Source organism: Mandrillus leucophaeus, unplaced genomic scaffold, assembly GCF_000951045.1.
Source record: "Mandrillus leucophaeus isolate KB7577 unplaced genomic scaffold, Mleu.le_1.0 Scaffold472, whole genome shotgun sequence".
In the NCBI taxonomy this organism is placed as follows: domain Eukaryota; kingdom Metazoa; phylum Chordata; class Mammalia; order Primates; family Cercopithecidae; genus Mandrillus; species Mandrillus leucophaeus.
Window position 1 is genome coordinate 90,327 of NW_012105054.1, and position 18,958 is coordinate 109,284.

At 40.4% G+C, this 18,958-nt stretch overlaps 1 protein-coding gene across 3 annotated transcripts in view; it reads left to right on the top strand.

The window, feature by feature from the left end:
• Positions 1-18,958, top strand: part of SUGCT (succinyl-CoA:glutarate-CoA transferase) — a 712,177-nt gene that overhangs the window by 55,338 nt on the left and 637,881 nt on the right. For all 3 annotated transcript variants that reach the window (XM_011995105.1, XM_011995108.1, XM_011995107.1), the window contains exon 6: positions 8,095-8,186. In XM_011995105.1, the coding sequence (XP_011850495.1) occupies positions 8,095-8,186 (92 nt within the window). The remainder of the gene's footprint in view (positions 1-8,094; positions 8,187-18,958) is intronic.

Here is an 18,958-nt window from a genome sequence, read left to right on the forward strand (position 1 = left end):
AAAAGGCCGGGAGCGGTGGCTCACGCCTGTAATCCCAGTACTTTGGGAGGCCGAGGCGGGTGGATCATGAGGTCAGGAGATATCAAGACCATCCTGACCAACATAGTGAAACCTCGTCTCTACTAAAAATACAAAAATTAACTGGGCTTGGTGGTGCGTGCCTGTAGTCCCAGCTACTTGGGAGGCTGAGGCAGGAAAATCACTTGAACCTGGGAGGTGGAGGCTGCAGCGAGCTGAGATGATGCCACTGCACTCCAGTCTAGTGACGTGACAGCAAGATTCTGTCTCAAAAAAAGAAAAAAAAAGCATCAGGAGTTTATACCTCATCATTTTAATTCAGAAACATCCTACACTAGAAAATGAGTAGAGAAACAGAATCCAGATATGTATATACATTTTGAGGAATTACATTGCTTACTATGAAACATTTTAATGCATTTTGTTTTCTTTTCAGGTAAACAGTCTATTGTTGGAGTTTCTGTAGTTGCCAGAATATTAATCTTAACCTTCTAGCTAATAATAATAGTATTACTTTTAAATATATACCTGTTTTTGAACTCATTACCAGGATAGGTCTTAGTCCTCTTTGAAACCTGCTTCTTTCTTGTCCCTAGTAACCTATCATTGACCAGATCTATATCTTAAAGAGTGCTGGGTTTGAGCTGTCCTTGAACTGACAAATAATAGAGATGAGGATCACAAGTGAAATGTCATGTATAGAGGCTCAGAGGAGTTAAAGAGTTTGCATATCTGAAGAATGGCTATTCTAAGTATGCATGTCAAGGGGTGGCCAGAGATAAGATATAGGGAGTGAGTGGGGGCTAGGTCACAAACAATGCAGTATGTCTTGCTAAGGAACTGTTATTTTTATCCTACAGGTGATTTCCTAAGAATTTCAATAAGGAAATGTCTTGATTAGAATTACAAATTCGAAAGACTTTTGTAGTCACATAAAGAATGAACTGAGACGGGGAAGCAGTAAGCAGGCTATCGCAAGACATGAGAGGCTGGGTGGATTTGGGAATTATTTGGCAGGTCAAAAAATTAGGAATTAGTGATCCATTGGATATAGGCAGGAAGTAAAAGAATAGAGTCCAGGATGGCCCTTAGGTTTCCTTCAGTTTGAATTAGTGAATGTAGAAGGAGCAGTCTGGGTTGGTGGCATATGAGTGTGACTTAAGTGGGATAACTTCTGCTTAGGGGTTGTCAGCTTGCATTACCTTGGACTTTCTGGTGGAGACGTCCATACATGCATAAATATATATAAACATCTTTTCATTTAAGGACCCAGACTTGGGTTCAAATCCAAGCTCTGTTACTTCCTATTTGCGTGACCTTGAGTAGATTAGTTAGCCTTTCCATGTCTCAGTTGTAAAAAGGGGATAATTCATAGAGTTGTTTTGTGAATTAAACAATCTAATTGACAGAAGTCTAACAGAGTGTCTAATATACAATAACTTGATAAATGTTGTCATTGTTATTCTAGATATGGGGATTGCTAGTATCTTGTTTAGAGCCACGGAAGGGATGAGATTTATTAGAGAGATGAGAATGAGAAGAGAGGGGACCAAATATGGACTGCTGGGGAATCTCAATAGTTGAACTTCAGAACTCAGTTGCCGGGAGTCCTCTACCCTCAGTAGGTTATTTCAGACATCACTGGAGGAAGTAGAGGTTTATCTCTGGCCTATAGCCAGTTGTAACAAGTGTTGTTTTTATTCCCAGACTTATATATTCACAGTCACTCATTTATTCAACATGCTTTTGTATCCACTGGTGATAAGTACTTTAGAGAGAATGAAAATATCATAAAATGCTAGAGAATTCCTAGGAGTCTATGTTAGATTGTGTGGCAGAGAAAGCTTCTCTGAGGAGGATGTAGTAGCAAGCCATGTGAAGACTGGAGAGAAGTACATCCTAGGTAGTGCAAAGGCTCCACCATGGGAATAAACTGTGGAGAACACAAAAAAGAACATCAGGACCCAAGATAAGGCATTGGGAAAACAGATAAGCTGAGGCCAAAGAGTAGGTAACCAAGCCACGTGGGGCCCTCTAAGCCAGGATAAAGAGTGGAAGTTTATTTTAAGTGACTTGGAAAGCCCTTAAAAAGCTTTAGGCAGGAAAGTAGTGCACTGATTTACCTTTTCAAAAGGTCACTGTATGGTTGAGCATGGTGGCTCATGCCTGTAATCCTCGTACTTTGGGAAGCTGAGATGGGAAGATTGCTTGAGCCCAAGAGTTCAAGACTAGCCTGGGCAACAAAGCAACACCACATCTCTACAAACAATTTTAAAAATTAGCCGGATGTGGTGGTGCATGCCTGTGCTCACAGTTACTTGGGAGGCTGAGGCGGGTGGATTGCTTCAGCCCAGGAGATTGAGGCTTCAGTGAGCTAAGATCACACCACTGCACTCCAGCCTGGGTAAGAGATCAAGACCCTGTCACAATCAATCAATTAGTCAATCACTGTGATCACAAGAGTCCAGAATGAGGTAGGGGGAGCAGAAACAGGTGGCTAATGAAATAGTATAGATGAGAGATACTTTATTTTGTTCTCCCTTTTCCTTTTATTAGAAAGTGAAAGCCTCATCCTGAGTCTCTTGGTTGCTTGGAAGTCTCAAAGCTGTCCTTGAACAGATCCCTGGTGGGAGAATTGTTTTGATAATTGAAGTGCTCCGGGCCTGGAGCAGTGATGACCTACTGAAGGTCCTTAGCCTGACTCTTAACCCAGGGCAACAGGGGTTAATGAATGGGGTTCTAAGAGTATGAGCATGTGTTCAATTACTTTCTTCTGAGGTGAGTTCATAGCTTCTTACCAGTTTGTCAAAGGTACCTGTGACTTCCAAAAGGGTAACGGTTGACAGACAGTGTGTTGAGCACTGATGGGAGGTGTCACAGGAATTACAGAAAACAAGAGCACCAATGGTAGCTCCTGCTTTCTAAGGCAGAAGTTAAGGAGAGAGGGAAAATATAAAGTTAGACATAATTAAGAGGAAAAATGGGGTAGGCAGGCCAGATCATATGGCACTCAGGGAAAATATTAAGAGATGGTAAATCTTTTCCCCTTAGCATCCTCCCTGTACATTTTTACCTAGTGTAGAAATTCACATTTTGCTTTCAGTGTCCATAAATGCCACAAGATGGCGAGGTTGTTCCTTAAAATGAATGTGAATTACTAAGTGGAAGAGAGGGAGGGAGAAAGAGAAAGAAAATGTGTGTTGGGTGTTCCTCTCTGATTTTCCATAACTTCCCTGATTTTTCTTAGCTCTTTACTTGAATATAAAATAGAATTGACATGCCTACATTTTTGCTCTTTAATTTATATTTTAATTATAGTTGTTTTTGGAATTGTAAAGCTAAAAATAAAATTTAAAAGAACTATCTGGATCCCAGGCTTAACATTTTTTTCTACCTCTTCATTAAATTATTAATGAATAATTTCATTCTGCACAACACCAACAGAGTAATCTTAGTAAAATACCATTCTGATGTCCATTCTCTGCTTTAAAATTTTATTTATTCTCATAAATATTTGTTGATATACTGGTAGTCAGTATTTAAATAGTTATAAGTATAAGGTGAAAAAGTGGAATAATTTTTGACTCCTATTATGGAATATATACGTTTATTGTTATTATTATTATTATTGAGATGGAGTCTCACCCTGTTGCCTAGGCTGGAGTGCAATGGCACAATCTCAGCTCACTGCAACCTCTGCCTCCCAGTTTCAAGTGATTCTCCTGCCTCAGTGTCCCAAGTAGCTGGGATTACAGGCATGAGCTACCACACCTGGCTAATTTTTTGTATCTTTAGTAGAGACAGGGTTATACCATGTTGGCCAGGCTTGTCTCGAACTCCTGACCTAGTGATCTACCCGCCTCGGCCTCCCAAACTGCTGGGATTACAGGCGTGAGCCACCGCACCCAGCCATGTTTATTATTATTGTCAGCTCCTTTGCTATTATGAACAAGTGCAAGGTTCCAAGTACAAAATATCTTAATTTTCATGGTTTATTAAATAACATAATGTCAATGCTTAGATGTCTCTTGTCATCATTTGACATACCTCAGGGTAGTTTTCTTTTTGTTATTCCCAACATTTTGTAGAAAAGGTAAGCTAATATATTAATATATTGATTAATGCATCTTTAGTAACTGTGTATATTTAGCTCTCAATGTAAAATTCATTTTGCTTGTGTTATCTAATTGAATTAAATCCTCATAAGAAATCTGTGAGATAAATGTGAATATTGCCGTTTTACAGATGAAGACATTGAGGCTTAGGAAGATTGAATGAATTGTCAAAGATTTAATAGTTGGCAGAGCTATAATTTGAATCCAGATTTTTTTTTAATCCAAAAACTCCCCTTTTCCCCTATACCTTACTGCTTCCAATGAGAGCAACTATTCCTTTTCTCTTTAATAGAAATACTTACAAGTTGTAATTTAAAGTAATTGGGGTATTTGTGTCTCTCCCTTGTTCTAAGCTGAACAAAAAGAGAATTTTTCCTGCAGGCCTTTATTTAGAAGAGTCCGTTTAGACTTGCACTGATGGTGAGGGACCTGGGTTTGTCCCATTTGAAGGATTTGGGCTCCTGGCCAGAAGCACCTGATTTTCCGAACCTAGAGTTAACTGAAACTTAATTCCTTTTGTTGACTTCCTGCTGAGATAACAGGTGGTTCACGTGCACAGGCCTTCCTGCTGATGGTGGTAGCTTCTCTCTGTTTCTGGAGACTTGTTTTATGCTGAGGACTACCTGTGGTTTGAAAACCATTGCTTTGAAGGCTGGAATCCCGGGCCAGGGTGCCCTTTACAGCAGCACATGGCCTACCCTGGAACTCATTCTGTAAAACTTGGCGTTAATTTATTTCTGCACAGAGAATGTTGACTTATAGTTTATTTCTCTTTATTTGCTTCATATCCCGTTTTTGTTTTTCTAAAGCCTGAGAAAGTAATAGTTAGGAATTTATAAGTTTTGTTATTGATATTGGGAGACAAAACTGTAATTTACCTGAATCAAGATGTTTGGGTTTTTTTCAGTATGGTTTTGTGTGGCAAGGCGTTGTAGTTCATGCCTGTAATCCCAGCGCTTTGGGAGACTGAGGCAGGTGGATTGCTTGAGCTCAGGAGTTCAAAACCAGCCTGGGCAACATAGTGAAATCCCATCCCTACCCAAAATGCAAAAATTAGCTGGGCGTAGTGGTGTGTGCCTGTAGTTCCAGCTACTCGGGAGGCCGAGGTGGGAGAATTGCTGGAACACAGTCAGTCGAGGTTGCAGTGTGCCCCGACGGTGCCACTACACTACGGTCTGGGTGACAGAGTAAGACCCAGTGTCCAAAAAAAAAAAAGAAAAGGAGAATGGTTTTGTTTTTTTCTTCATGTCATAGTTCTGATTGAAAAATAGGCATAGTGGAAATAAGATTGACCATGAATAATTATTGAAGTTGACTGATGAGTTTATTATATATTCTATCTATTTTTATTTGATAATTTCCAAGATAAGGCATAAGCAGAGACATGTTTTAACACTGTTTTTAAATCATCAATAATTAGAAGTATAATCTTGAATTATTTTAATTCCTTAATATTAAGTGATAATTTTGTCTGTGGAGTTTGTTTTACATACGCTTATTTGTGAGAAAGATCATTTCTGGTGGTGAATACATCTGGGTAGATTAATTGGTGATGATCACTTTTGTAGTTTTCTTTATTTACTTTTTATAGATTATTTGTTTTTGAAAAAAATTATTAATGTTGTTATTATTATTTTTATTCTTGCAGACAGACTCTCACTCTGTTGCCCAGGCTGGAGTGCAGTGGCACAAACTTGGCTAACTGCCACCTCCACCTCCTGGGTTCAAGCGATTCTCCTGTCTTAGCCTCCCAAGTAGCTGGGACTACGGGCGTGCACCACCACGCTTGGGTAATTTTTGTAATTTTAGTAGAGATGGGGTTTCACCATGTTGGCCAGGCTGTTCTCAAACTCCTGACCTCAAGTGATCTGCCTGCCGTGATCTCTCAAAGTGCTGGGACTATAGGCATGAGCCACCACATCCGGCCAAAAAATTATTTTTATATAAAATATTTTTGCACTAATTCATTCCTTCAATAAATGTTATTGAACACTGTTCTAGAGGCTGGGGATACGCAGTGAATGAAACAGAAAAACATTCTGTAGTATACACTTTAGTAGGGAGGAGACAAAATAAATCTAACAAATAATGGTATTGTGTTTATTGTGATAAGCGCTGTGGCAACATATATAACGAGGGTGCTCTTTTACACAAGGTTGAGGGAGAGTCTTCCAGGTGGCTGGAGAAACAAGGCTTGCAGGCAACCCTGTCATGGCCTTCCTAAAGCAGCATATGCAGGGAATATCAGCAAGTAACTGATGTGTATGGAAAGCTCTTCATTGGGCCACTCTGCTTGATAGGTAGGATTTGGAGACAGATTTATGTAGCTTCTGATACAGCCTGTATTTATTTTTATTTTTATTATTATTTTTTGAGACAGAGTTTTGCTCTGTTGCCCAGGCTATAGTGTGGTGGTACAATCTCGGCTAACTGCAACCTCTGCCTCCCGGGTTTAAGCAATTCTCCTGCCTCAGCCTCCCCAGTAGCTGGGATTACAGGCACTCACCACCACATACAGCTAATTTCTGTGTTTTTAGTAGAGACTGGGTTTCATTGTGTTGGCCAGGCTGGTCTCAAACTCTTGATGTTAGGTGATCCTTCTGCCTCAGCCTCCCTGAGTCCTGGGATTACAGGCGTGAGCCACCGTGCCTGGCCTGATAAAACCGTCATGATGTAGCAATGAGCATCAGGACTGAGGGGAGTAGGAGAAAATCTTTCCTGTGTTCTGTTGATTCTTGCTGGTGGCCAAAAAAAAAAGAAAAAAAATGTGACACCTTTTCTACCTTCTCTTTGTAATCTTAAAAATTGATGTAAAAGTTGATGTAATTGTTTTATTTATGTCCAAATTTTAAAATTATTTAGGTTTTCTTTGCTTGCTTGAGAAAATACATAAATAGAACTCAGGGAGATACTGTTTTGCTTAACTTTGCATATTACTGTGTACAAAACAAGGGTAGCAAATACCTGTTGGAATCAGGGAAGTAACTGAAACCTGGCTGAGGTGTATGGGAGTAGAGTGGTGGACCCTGTGACAAATCAGAGGTTTATGCCCTATGTAGAGGGGAGAGGCAGTACTGAACTCTAATTGATTATTGCATGTGAGAATGTGAGTCTGGTTTTGAATTATTTCCTTTTTTTTTCTTTTTTTTTTTTTTTTAAAGGGAGTCTCCCTCTGTTGCCCAGGCTGGAGTGCAGTGGTACAGTCTCAGCTCAATGCAACCTCCACCTCCTGGTTCAAGTGATTCTTGTGCCTCAGCCTCCCCAGTAGCTGGGATTACAGGCACATACCACCACACCCGGCTAATTTTTGTATTTTTAGTAGAGACTAGGTTTCGCCATGTTGACCAGGCTGGTCTTGAACTCCTGACCTCAAGTGATCCACCCACCTCAGCCTCCCAAAGTGCTAGGATTACAGGCGTGAGCCACTGTGCCCAGCCTCTGATTTTTTTTAAGAATAGCCAGGCACAGTGGCTCACGCCTGTAATCCTAGCATTTTGGGAGGCTGAGGCAGGTGTATCACTTCACGTCAGGAGTTTGAGACTAGCCTGGCCAACATGGTGAAAACTTGTCTTTACTAAAAATACAAAAATTAGCTGGATGTGGTGGCGCACACCTGTTATCCTAGCTACTTGGGAGGCTGAAGAAAGAGAATCACTTGAACCTGGGAGGTGGAGGTTGCAGTGAGCCGAGATCGAACCACTACACTCCACCCTGCTTGAAGGGAGTGAGACCCTGTCTCAAAACAAAACAAAACAAAACAAAAAAACAAAAAACAAAAAATAGAATAGCCAGGGCGAGCACTATAATGAATTCTTACTGCCTTCTTCAAGGAATAGTATAGATCTAATAGTCTCGAAATGCTGCAGGATTTCTGGATACAAATGTTTTTAACACACTATATTGTACAGTGGTTTTAGCACACCCTGTGTGGTGCTGAATATGTTTATTTTTGTTGTTTTAGGGTATGGTCAGACAGGTCCAATTTCTCAGCGAGCTGGTTATGATGCTGTTGCCTCAGCTGTTTCTGGTCTGATGCACATCACAGGGCCTGAGGTAGGTATCATTTCTTAGAATATTCATAATTTCATCCCTTACATATTCCAAAAGGATTTTACTCTGCACTAACCCATAGGATTAAACGAGTCATTAGGTTGGGGAAAAGGTAGTTGCTGTTTTTGCCATTGAAAGTAATAATTTTAGAAAGAAACCAGGGAAAGCGAATGCTTATGAAAGTAAAATGGGAAGCGTTCATTGCAAATGTATTCAGGCTAAACATCAATTTGGCCACATGGAAAAGAGCAGTGTTTTTAGCAAGAAGCCATAGATCAGATGGTGAACACACTTTCCACATTTATTATGTTATTCAAGCTTAATATAGGCACCTTTATGTGATTTAGGAATATTTCTTCTTTGAAATAAAACAGTTGACTAGACCAGACTACAGATGTCCATTTCACTAGAGTGCCTTCATCTGCCATGTATACATAGCAGAGGGTCTGTTTTTCCTTCTGGAACATTATAGGTAGTTATGTATTTGAAAATTTGTTGCTTAAAGCCTCCCTCAGGTTTAAATGTATCTGATTTGTCATGTGCATGAGATTCTGACAGTGAAATAATTATTTATAATAATTCCTCTCCATTGATATTTGGTTGGGAAGTTCCTAACAAGTATTGAGATGGCCAAAATGTGGTTGGTTAGATAAAAAAAAGACTCTTGGGGAAAACAATATGAATGACGTTAAAGAAAGTGAAAAAAAAGTGCTAAAACACACCCCATTTCAAAACAAACTAGATTGATGGCCTTAAAAAACTTGTTTCAGTGGGTGTTCATTCCCCAAATCACTTCTTCTAGTTAATTCTTCAGGAAATTTTGCTTGCTGTAGTGTTGAAATAAACTGAGGCAGTGACCTCAAGTCTTTTGCAGTCTTCTTTTTATTTAGTTTTACTTATTAATTAATCATTTCTCTTTGCCTCTATTTCCTCATGATGAGATTTACTTTTTATTAATTTCAAAGCAACTGTTGGGGTTTTAATTTCTTGAAATATAAAGTTATTGTCACAACTTTCATTTTAGTTTCATTTTCACAAGTCTTAGGAAAAAACTGTGTGGCCTTTGCTTTTTTTTTTTTTTTCTCTCTTTAAAGACAGTCTTGCTCTGTCGCCCAGGCTAGAGTGTGCAGTGGCACGATCTCAGCTCACTGCAGCCTCCACCTCCTAGGTTCAAAGGATTTTCCTGCCTCAGCCTCCCAAGTAGCTGGGATTACAGGTGCCAGCTACCGTGACCAATTAATTTTTGTATTTTTAGTAGAGACGGGGTTTCACCATCTTGACCAGGCTGGTCTCGAACTCCTTACCTTGTGATCCAGTCCCAGTGCTGGGATTATAGGCATTAACCTCCACACCCAGCCTGTTTTGTTTTCTTTGAGACAGGGTCTCACTCCAGGCTGGAGTGCAGCCTCCATGGCACACTGCAGCCTCCTGGGCTCAATAGATTCTCCAACCTCAGCCTCCCACATAGCTTGGACTACAGGTGTGTGGCACCAAACCTGACTAATTTTTAAATTTTTTGCAGAGATGGTGTCCCGTTATGTTGCCCAGGCTGGTCTTGAACTCCTGGACTCAAGCCATCTTGGCCTCCCAAAGTGATGGGATTACAGGTGTGAGCCACTGTACCCTGCTGGCCTTTCCTTAAAATATTCAAGAGCACCAGTTTTCTTTCCATCCATTGAGAGAATAGAGCATGGACATTTCTCTCATTGCTGAATTCCATAGACTCTCATATGGCCAAGACATTCTTTATTGTGAATGCCTTTATTTAAGGGTGTTGAACTCAATTAGGAATATGTGAAAAGATCTGGGATTTAAACATTTGTATATTCAAATGGTAAAATGAATTAAATGAAAAACTGTTGAGATGGGGTATTACTGTAGTTCCTTTAGTACATTGCACTGTAGTCTAACAGGGATAACTACACAATATATGCTCAACCTTAATTTCTCAGTCAGTAACAGCTTTTATCTCTTGTGTTAGCCTACTCAGATGATTTTTGTTCTAGGTGAGCAAATAACATTTATTGCGTGCTTGGTATGTGCCAAACATTGCTTTATATACTTTCCATGTATTACATTAAGTAAACTTAACTCTCATACTGTATTTCTTTCACATGGACACATCTTTCATTCCTTAATTAAGTTACACATTAACCTAGTAAGTAGTTACTGCATCTGTTTCCTACCGTACTGTGGGAATGGTGGTAGGCGCTGGAGATTAAGCAGGCTACAGGACAATCACAGTCCTTATCTTCCTATAGCTGTTAAGTGGGGAAAACAAACAGCAGAAAATATTTATTACATGCAAATAAAAAGAACTCTGAAGAAGAGTACAGGGTACTATGAACATATATAAATAACAGTGTGCCTTGGGCCATTATTATGCTTCTAAAGATCTCTATAAAGTGTGGTTTGACAGCTAAAGATAAAAGCTGATTGAAATCAGAATCAGGCCAGCCGGGCACAGTGGCTCATGCCTGTAATCCCAGCGCTTTGGGAGGCTGAGGCGGGCGGATTACCCCAGGTTGGTAGTTTGAGACCAGCCTGAACAACATGGAGAAACCCCTGATGTACTAAAAATACAAAATTAGCCGGATGTGGTGTTGCATTCCTGTAATCCCAGCTACTCAGGAGACTGAGGGAGGAGAATCGCTTGAACCCGGGAGGTGGAGGTTGCAGTAAGCTGAGATCGCGCCATTGCACTCCAGCCTGGGTGACAAGAGTGAAACTCCATCTCCACAAAAAAAAAAAAAAAAAAAAAAAAAAAAAAAAAAAAAAAAAAAAAAGAAAAGAATCAGAAGAATCAGGCCATGCTGGGAGTCCCCCTTAAGAGAGTTATTTTCTCTTATCTTATCAGCAGTATATTAACAATTCCCTAAGCCTCTCAGCAGAGATTGTACAGGAAAGCACTTCTGAAAGCCTTGGCTAATCTTTTTAACCAGCCGATGCACACACACTATTGGCAATTATATCCATTGTGTATGAACTTTTCTCTAACTGCATAGCCATGTATCTGTGCTGTAGCATAACTCCATGTTGTCAGATGAGTGATTGGAACCCAGGCTTCTCTGACATCAGGAAGCTTCTCCACATCACCCTACACGGTGGAGCCCAAGTTTATCAGGGCTTTCGGTCAGGGAAGGCATCTCTGAGGGCCATATATTTAGGGTAGGATCCTGTTAAACATTAGCTGATTAGCATTAGAGAGTAATGCATGGTATTGCATGTGTTGATGCTGGAGAGTCTGGTAGTTTTGAAGAGCCCAAAGAAGGGCAGTGTCACTGGATTATTGTGAACTAATAAAGAAGTGGGGCCAAATGTGGTTGGGGAGGTAAGGAACAGTGGCTGAACTTATTGCATGTGGATTTATTACATTACTTAATAGTTTAATGAGAAAATACACTATTATATACAAATATATTTTTAGTGATAGTCTCATATATTTCTATCTGGAAATCGAGTGATATTCCAAAGATATAGACTATAGTATTATAATGAAAAAACTCAAAATGTATGTTTTTTTCCTCTAATGTTATAATAATGTCATTTTTATCCAAAAGGGGGCATATCTAAATGTATAGTATAGGGACTGGGCATGGTGACTCATGCCTGTAATCCCAGCACTTTGGGAGGCTGAGGCGGGTGGATCACTTGAGGTCAGGAATTCAAGACCAGCTTGGCCAACATGGTGAAACCCTGTCTGTACTAAAAATACAAAAATTAGCTGGGCATCATGGCACATGCATGTAATCCCAGCAACCCGGGAGGCTGAGGCAAGAGAATTGGTTGAACCCGGGAGGCGGAGGTTACGGTGGCCCAAGATCGCACCACTGCACTCCAGCCTGGGTGTCAAAGAGAGACTCTGTCTCAAAAAAAAAAGTATACCGTAGGGAAAATTTTATAAAAGAAGTCTTTATGGCTGGGCGCAGTGGCTTATGCCTGTAATCCCAGCACTTTGGGAGGCCGAGGCAGGCAGATCACGAGGTCAAGAGATTGGGACCATCCTGGCCAACATGCTGAAACCCCGTCTCTACTAAAAATACAAAAATTAGCTGGGCGTGGTGGCATGCATCATCTGTAGTCCCAGCTACTCGGGAGGCTGAGGCAGGAAAATCACTTGAATCTAGGATGTGGAGGTTGCAGTGAGCTGAGATCACGCCACTGCACTCCAGCCTGGTGACAGAGTAAGACTCTGTCTCCAAAAAAAAAAAAAAAAAAAAAAAGCAGTCTTTATCATGTGATTTTGGGTAAACTAGTTACTGTTGACCTTTACTAAATCTAAAATCCAGCCTTTTACGTATGCTGTGGTGTTGTCAGATTAGATTATATTTGATTATGGACAAAGAGAGAATCTATTTTGAATTCTTATACTATGCCAGACAGATGATAGACATTTTAAAAAGTATGTCTTTTGATCCTCACATTGATACTTCCAGGTATGTATTGATAAACTCTTTTTTTTCTTTTCTTTTCTTTCTTTTTTTTTTTTTTTGAGATTGAGTCTCACTCTTGTCGCTCAGGCTGGAGTGCAGTGGCATGATCTCAGCTCACTACAGCCTCCGCCTCCCAGGTTCAAGTTATTCTCCTGCCTTAGCCTCCCCAGTAGCTGGGATTATAGGCAGGTGCCACCACACCTAGCTAATTCTTTTTTTGTATTTTTAGTAGAGTCGGGGTTTTGCCATGTTGAGTGGTCTCTAACTTCTGACCTCAAGCGATTCGCCACTTCGGCCTCCCAAAGTGCTGGGATTACAGGCGTGAGCCACTGTGCCCGGCCTCATATTGGTAAATTCTATAACTGAAGCTTAGAGGCTTACATAACTTGATATGTAAAGGGCTAAAGCCAAACTTTGAACCCAGGTTTGCTTTATTTCTGTAGCCTGTATTTTTTCCACTCCCCATGATACCTGCAGAATGATCCTGATGTCTGTTGTATTTGCATCTTGCTTCTGCATGCTGCTTGATATATGTTACGATGTGGTAAATAGACCATTTGAAAGAGTGGGAGAGCACTCGAATAAAGAGTTTGGGGTTCTGGCTCTAATTCACTGCTGTCTGTTCACTAACTGCCTAAAATGGGCCTCAGTAAGATGTAAGCCTCATAGGAAAGACCGTGGTCCTTGATTTGGTCACTACTTTATGCATAGAACAGACCCTTAGTAAACAATTATGTTGAGTAAACAAGTAAATGAATATCTGGTACTGTGCTATGTGATATCTATCTATCTATCTATCTATCTATCTATCTATCTATCTATCTATCTATCTATCTATCTATCTATCTATCTATCTATCTTCCTACCTACGTATCTATCTATATTTTTTTTAGACAAGATCTCACTCTGTTGCCCAGGCTGGAGTGCAGTAGTGTAATCATGGCTTACAGCAGCCTCAACATCCCTGGACTCAGGTGATCCTCCCCACTCAGCTTCCTGAGTAGCTGGGACCAAAGGCACATGCAACCATGCATATCTCTATCTATCTATCTATCTATCTATCTATCTATCTATCTATCTATCTATCTATCTATCTATCATCTATTTATCTCTCTATCATCTTTTTTAAATGCATAAAGAATTGAGAGATTGGGAATGAAATCAATAAGTGTGAGAGATTCTGGAAAGTAAATGACTCAGACATATGTGATATGTGTTCTGACTAATAATTCATCCATAAATCTTGGCACACTTAAACATCAAGAAGAATTATACTGAGCACTCAAATGAACAAAGACATATTGACCATACGTGTAGTGTTGTATTAGGTACCATAATAGGTTACTCTATAAGGAATGATTTCCTTCCCTAGATTAGATGTATATGTATGGAAAAATTAGAAAATAAAAATAACAGAAAACTGAATAAAATTAAGTGGTATGTTTTGTTGCAGATAATACATCAGATTGGAAGATAAAGTATCTTTAATTTTTTCTTGAGGATTAACAACATTGGAACACTCATGATTTGGATGATCCTAGAGGCTTGGGACTTGGGAATGTGTGTTTGTCTGTGTGTGTTTGTGTGTGTATATGTCTATATATGTGATGCTGACAATGAAGGCAGTTCTTTGCAAGCAGCTGAGAGTGGCAGATATATGAGGGCAAGGTGATATGATGGCAGTTATTAGATGTTTCTTTGAGAACTTCCATGGTAGGGATAGCCTCTTATTCAACTCTGTGTCCTAGTTTCCAGTACAATAAATGCTCCTCACAATTTTAAAAAACTTAATTAATAGCATCTTCAGAATCTATTTATGGCTTACACTGAATCTGTTGGAGAGAAGTTTTTATTGCAACTTGATGATGTAATGTATAGGCCGAGTGCAGTGGCTCATGCCTGTAATTCCAGCAGAATCTTTGGGAGGCTGAGGCAGGTGGATCACTTTAGGTTAGGATTTCGAGACCATCCTAGCCAACATGGTGAAGCCCTGTCTCTACCAAAAATACAAAAATTAGCCAGGTGCAGTGGCAGGTTCCTGTAATCCTAGCTATTTGGGAGGCTGAGGCAAGAGAATCACTTGAACCTGGGAGGCGGAGGTTGCTGTGAGCCCAGATCGCGCCACTACACTCCAGCCTGGGCGACTGAGTGAGACTCTGTCTCAAAACAAAACAAAACAAAACAAAGCAAAATTAAAATATGTAAAGTATAAATGTGGTTCAGGGTAGGACTTCAAGGAAGCAGTAGGACTTGAGTGGCATGGTGTCTGGAAAGGTAGATAGAATGTGGATGGATTAAGACATTACTAGACATTCCCAGGGGAGATCACATAGTGGGAAACAAATACAAAGAAGCAGGAAGGAATCAGGCAGACTTAGGGAAAACAATCGGCCAGTCACAGAGGCGCTGAGAGTTAAGGTTTCAGAACATAGGGGGAAGGTTGTTTTAGGCCTTACTTTGGCAAGTCTTCAAGGTCAAGTAAAGAAGTTGGGAGGTTGTTTGCTCAAAGTGAAGTTCAGAAAATGTTTCAGAAGGGGAGTGATATGATGAAAGCTGTGCTTCATAAGATTAGTTTGGCCCAAGTGTGCAGGATGGATTAAATCAAGTTTACAAGCATTGCTCCTTAGATATTTATCTCCTCCTTTAAAAACTAAGAAAAAACAAAATTACACAAAGAGAAATTGCTCTTACATTGCTGTCAAAAGGCACCGTATTATGCTTACTTTATATTTTATTTATTTTTTGAAGAGGTAATACATTCACATAATACTAAATCCACAAGATATATAAGTAGGTGGGCCATATAATTCATCATATAAACCAGGACACTTTTGAGAGAGAGCGAGCAGAAACGTCCTCTGTATGATTACATTGGGACATAAACTGGGTCTTTTTCCTTGAGTGTCTAACAGTCCACAATACAAATCTCCTTTCCTCTATGCCCATCCCACCTTATTCTCTTCCTCCGAAGAAATCCACATTACCAGTTCGTTTTTGTACCTTTCCAGAGATATTCTATTCAAAACCAAGCAAAATAGTCTTCCTCTCTAAACTTTTTTGTTGTTGTTATTGAGACAGAGTCTCACTCTTGTTGCCTAGGCTGGAGTGCAATTGTATGATCTTGTCTCACTACAACCTTCACCTCCCGGATTCAAGCAGTTCTCCTGCCTCAGCCTCCCAAGTAGCTGGCATTACAGGCACCTGCCACCACGCCCGGCTAATTTTTTTTGGTATTTTTAGTAGAGATGGGGTTTCACCATGTTGGCCAGGCTGGTTTCAAACTCCCGACCTCAAGTGATCTGCCTGCCTGGGCCTCCCAAAGTGCTAGGATTATAGGTGTGAGCCACCGCGCCTGGCCATGAACTTTTTTTTTTAATTTTAAATTTTTGTAGGTACATAGTAGACACACACACACACACACACACACACACACACACACGTATATATATACATATTTTTTTTTCGAAACGGAGTCTCGCTCTGTTGCCTAGGCTGAAGTGCAGTGGCGCGATCTCGGCTCACTGCAAGCCCCGCCTCTCGGGTTCACACCATTCTCCTGTCTCAGTCTCCTGCGTATAGCTGGAACTACAGGCGTCCGCCCTCAGGCCCGGCTAATTTTTTGTATTTTTGGTAGAGATGGGGTTTCATTGTATTAGCCGGGATGATCTCGATCTCCTGACCTCATGATCCACCCGCCTGGGCCTCCCAGCGCCTGGCATAGTAGATATATATTTATGGGGTATGTAAGATCTTTTGATAGAGGCATACAGTATATAATATTCATATCAGGATAAATGGGGTATCCATCACCTTAAGCATTTATCGTTTCTTTGCATTACAAACATTACAAGTCTTGCTCTGTCGCCCAGGCTGAAGTGCAGTGGTGCGATCATGGCTCACTGCAGCCAGGGCTCAATCGATCCTCCCATGTCAGCCTCCTGAATAGCTGGAACTACAAGCACATGCCATCATGCTCAACTAATTTTTGTATTTTTTGTAGAGGTGGAGGTTTTGCCATGTTGGCCAGGCTGGTCTCGACCTCCTGGGCTCAAGTGATCTGCCCGCCTTAGCCTCCCAAAGTGCTGGGATTACAGATGTGAGCCACCTCACCTGGCCTAGTATGTTCTGATTTATGCCTGATTTCTTTTGCTTAATTGAAGACTTTCTTTTTTTTTTTTTTTTTTTAGATGGAGTCTTGCTCTGTTGCCCAGACTGGAGTGCAGTGGTGCGATCTCAGCTCACTGCAACCTCTGCCTCCAATGTTCAAGCGATTCTCATGCTGAATAGCTGGAACTACAAGCACATGCCATCATGCTCAACTAATTTTTGTGTTTTTGTAGAGGTGGGGTCTCTCCACGATGCCCAGGCTTGGTTCGATGATTTTTTTTTTAAAAAGATATACACCTGGATAGATGCTACTCAGTTTAAGATATAGTATATTTCCATCACTCCGGAAAGTTTCTTTTTTTATTCCCAAACAATACTACCTCCTCCAGAGATAACCACTATTTTTGACTTCTAATACTCTATGCTAGCTTAACTTCTCTAAGTAGGTTCTTTTTTTTTTCTCTTTGAGATGGAGTCTTGCTTTGTCATCCAGGCTGGAGTGTAGTAGCGCAACCTTGGCTCACTGCAACCTCCAGCTCCAGGGTTCAAGTGATTCTTGTGCCTCAACCTCCTGAGTAGCTGGGATTACAGGTGCTTGCCATGACACCTGGCTGATTTTTGTATTTTTGGTAGAGACCAGGTTTCACCATGTTGACTGGGGTGATCTTGAACTCCTGGGCTCAAGTGATCTGCCTGCCTTGGCCTCCCAAAGTGCTGGGATTACAGATGTGAGCCACCTCACCTGGCCTAGTATGTTCTGATTTATGCCTGATTTCTTTTGCTTAATTGAAGACTTTCTTTTTTTTTTTTTTTTTTGAGATGGAGTCTTGCTCTGTTGCCCAGACTGGAGTGCAGTGGTGCGATCTCAGCTCACTGCAACCTCTGCCTCCAATGTTCAAGCGATTCTCATGCCTGAGCTTCCCGAGTAGCGGGGATGATTACAGGCACTCATCACCATGCCTGTCTATTTTTTTTGTATTTTTGGTAGAGACGGGGTTTTGCCGTGTTGGCCAGGCTTGTCTTGAACTCCTGGTCTCTAGCAATCCGTCCACCTCAGCCTCCCAAATTGCTGGGATTACAGGTGTGAGCCACCGTGCTTGTACTAATTGAAGGCTTGTAATGTTCATTCAATTTTGTGTGTATCAGTGGTGTGTTTTTACTGTGTGTATTGGATTACATTTTATGAATATACCACAGAGTATTCACATTGCTATTGATCAACACTTGAGTTGTTTTTAGTTTTTGCCTTTTGTGAATAAAACTGAACTTTCTTTTGAATGCCTTTTGTTTGACATGCATATTGATTTCTTTTGGTATATACCTACAAGTGAAAAACTAATGGGTCACAGGGTAGATGTATATTTAGCTTTAGTAAGCTGCTGGTTTTTTACAATGGTACCAGTTTATACTCTAGTAGCAATGTTTGAGAGTTTTAATTATCTGCGCCAACTCTTGATAATGCAAACTTTTTTTTTTTTTTTGAGAGAGTCTTGCTCTGTTGCCCAGGCTGGAGTGCAGTGGCATGATCTGAGCTCACTGCAACCTCTGCCTCTTGGGTTCAAGCAATTCTCCTGCCTTAGCTTCCTAAGTAGCTGGGATCACAGGCACCCAACCACCATGATGACCAGCTAATTTTTTTGTATTTTATTAGGGATCATGTTTCACCATGTTGGCCAGGCTGGTCTTGAACTCCGAACCTCAAGTGATCCACCTGCCTGGACCTCCCAAAGTTCTGGGGTTACAGGTAGGAGTCACTGTGCCTGGCCAGTCTTTTAAATTTTAGCCATTTTGGTGAGTATGTAGTAGAATCTCATTGTGATTTGAATTTGCAATTCCCTGATGAATTAAGATGTGTTTTTTTATGCTTAGTGGTCGTTTAGGTATCTATGTGAACTATAGGTTCCGGCCTTTCCATTGTTTTTATTGGAGTGTTAGTCTTCTCCTCAGTGATTTAAAGGATTTCTTTGTATATTCTGGATACAAATATTTGTGAGATGTATACATTGCTGATATTTTCTCCCAGTCCGTGACTTGCCATTTTATTATCATAATGCTATCTTCTGATAAGTGTTTTTAAGTTTTATTTAAGTCAAATTAGTCAATTTATTTTCTTTATGGTTAGTGTCTTTTATGTCCTCTTTATGAAATCTTTGCGTACCCTTAGTTTTGAAGATTTTCTTCTAGAAGGTTTATAATTTTGATTCTTGTGGTTTTTTTTTTTTTTTTTTTTTTTTT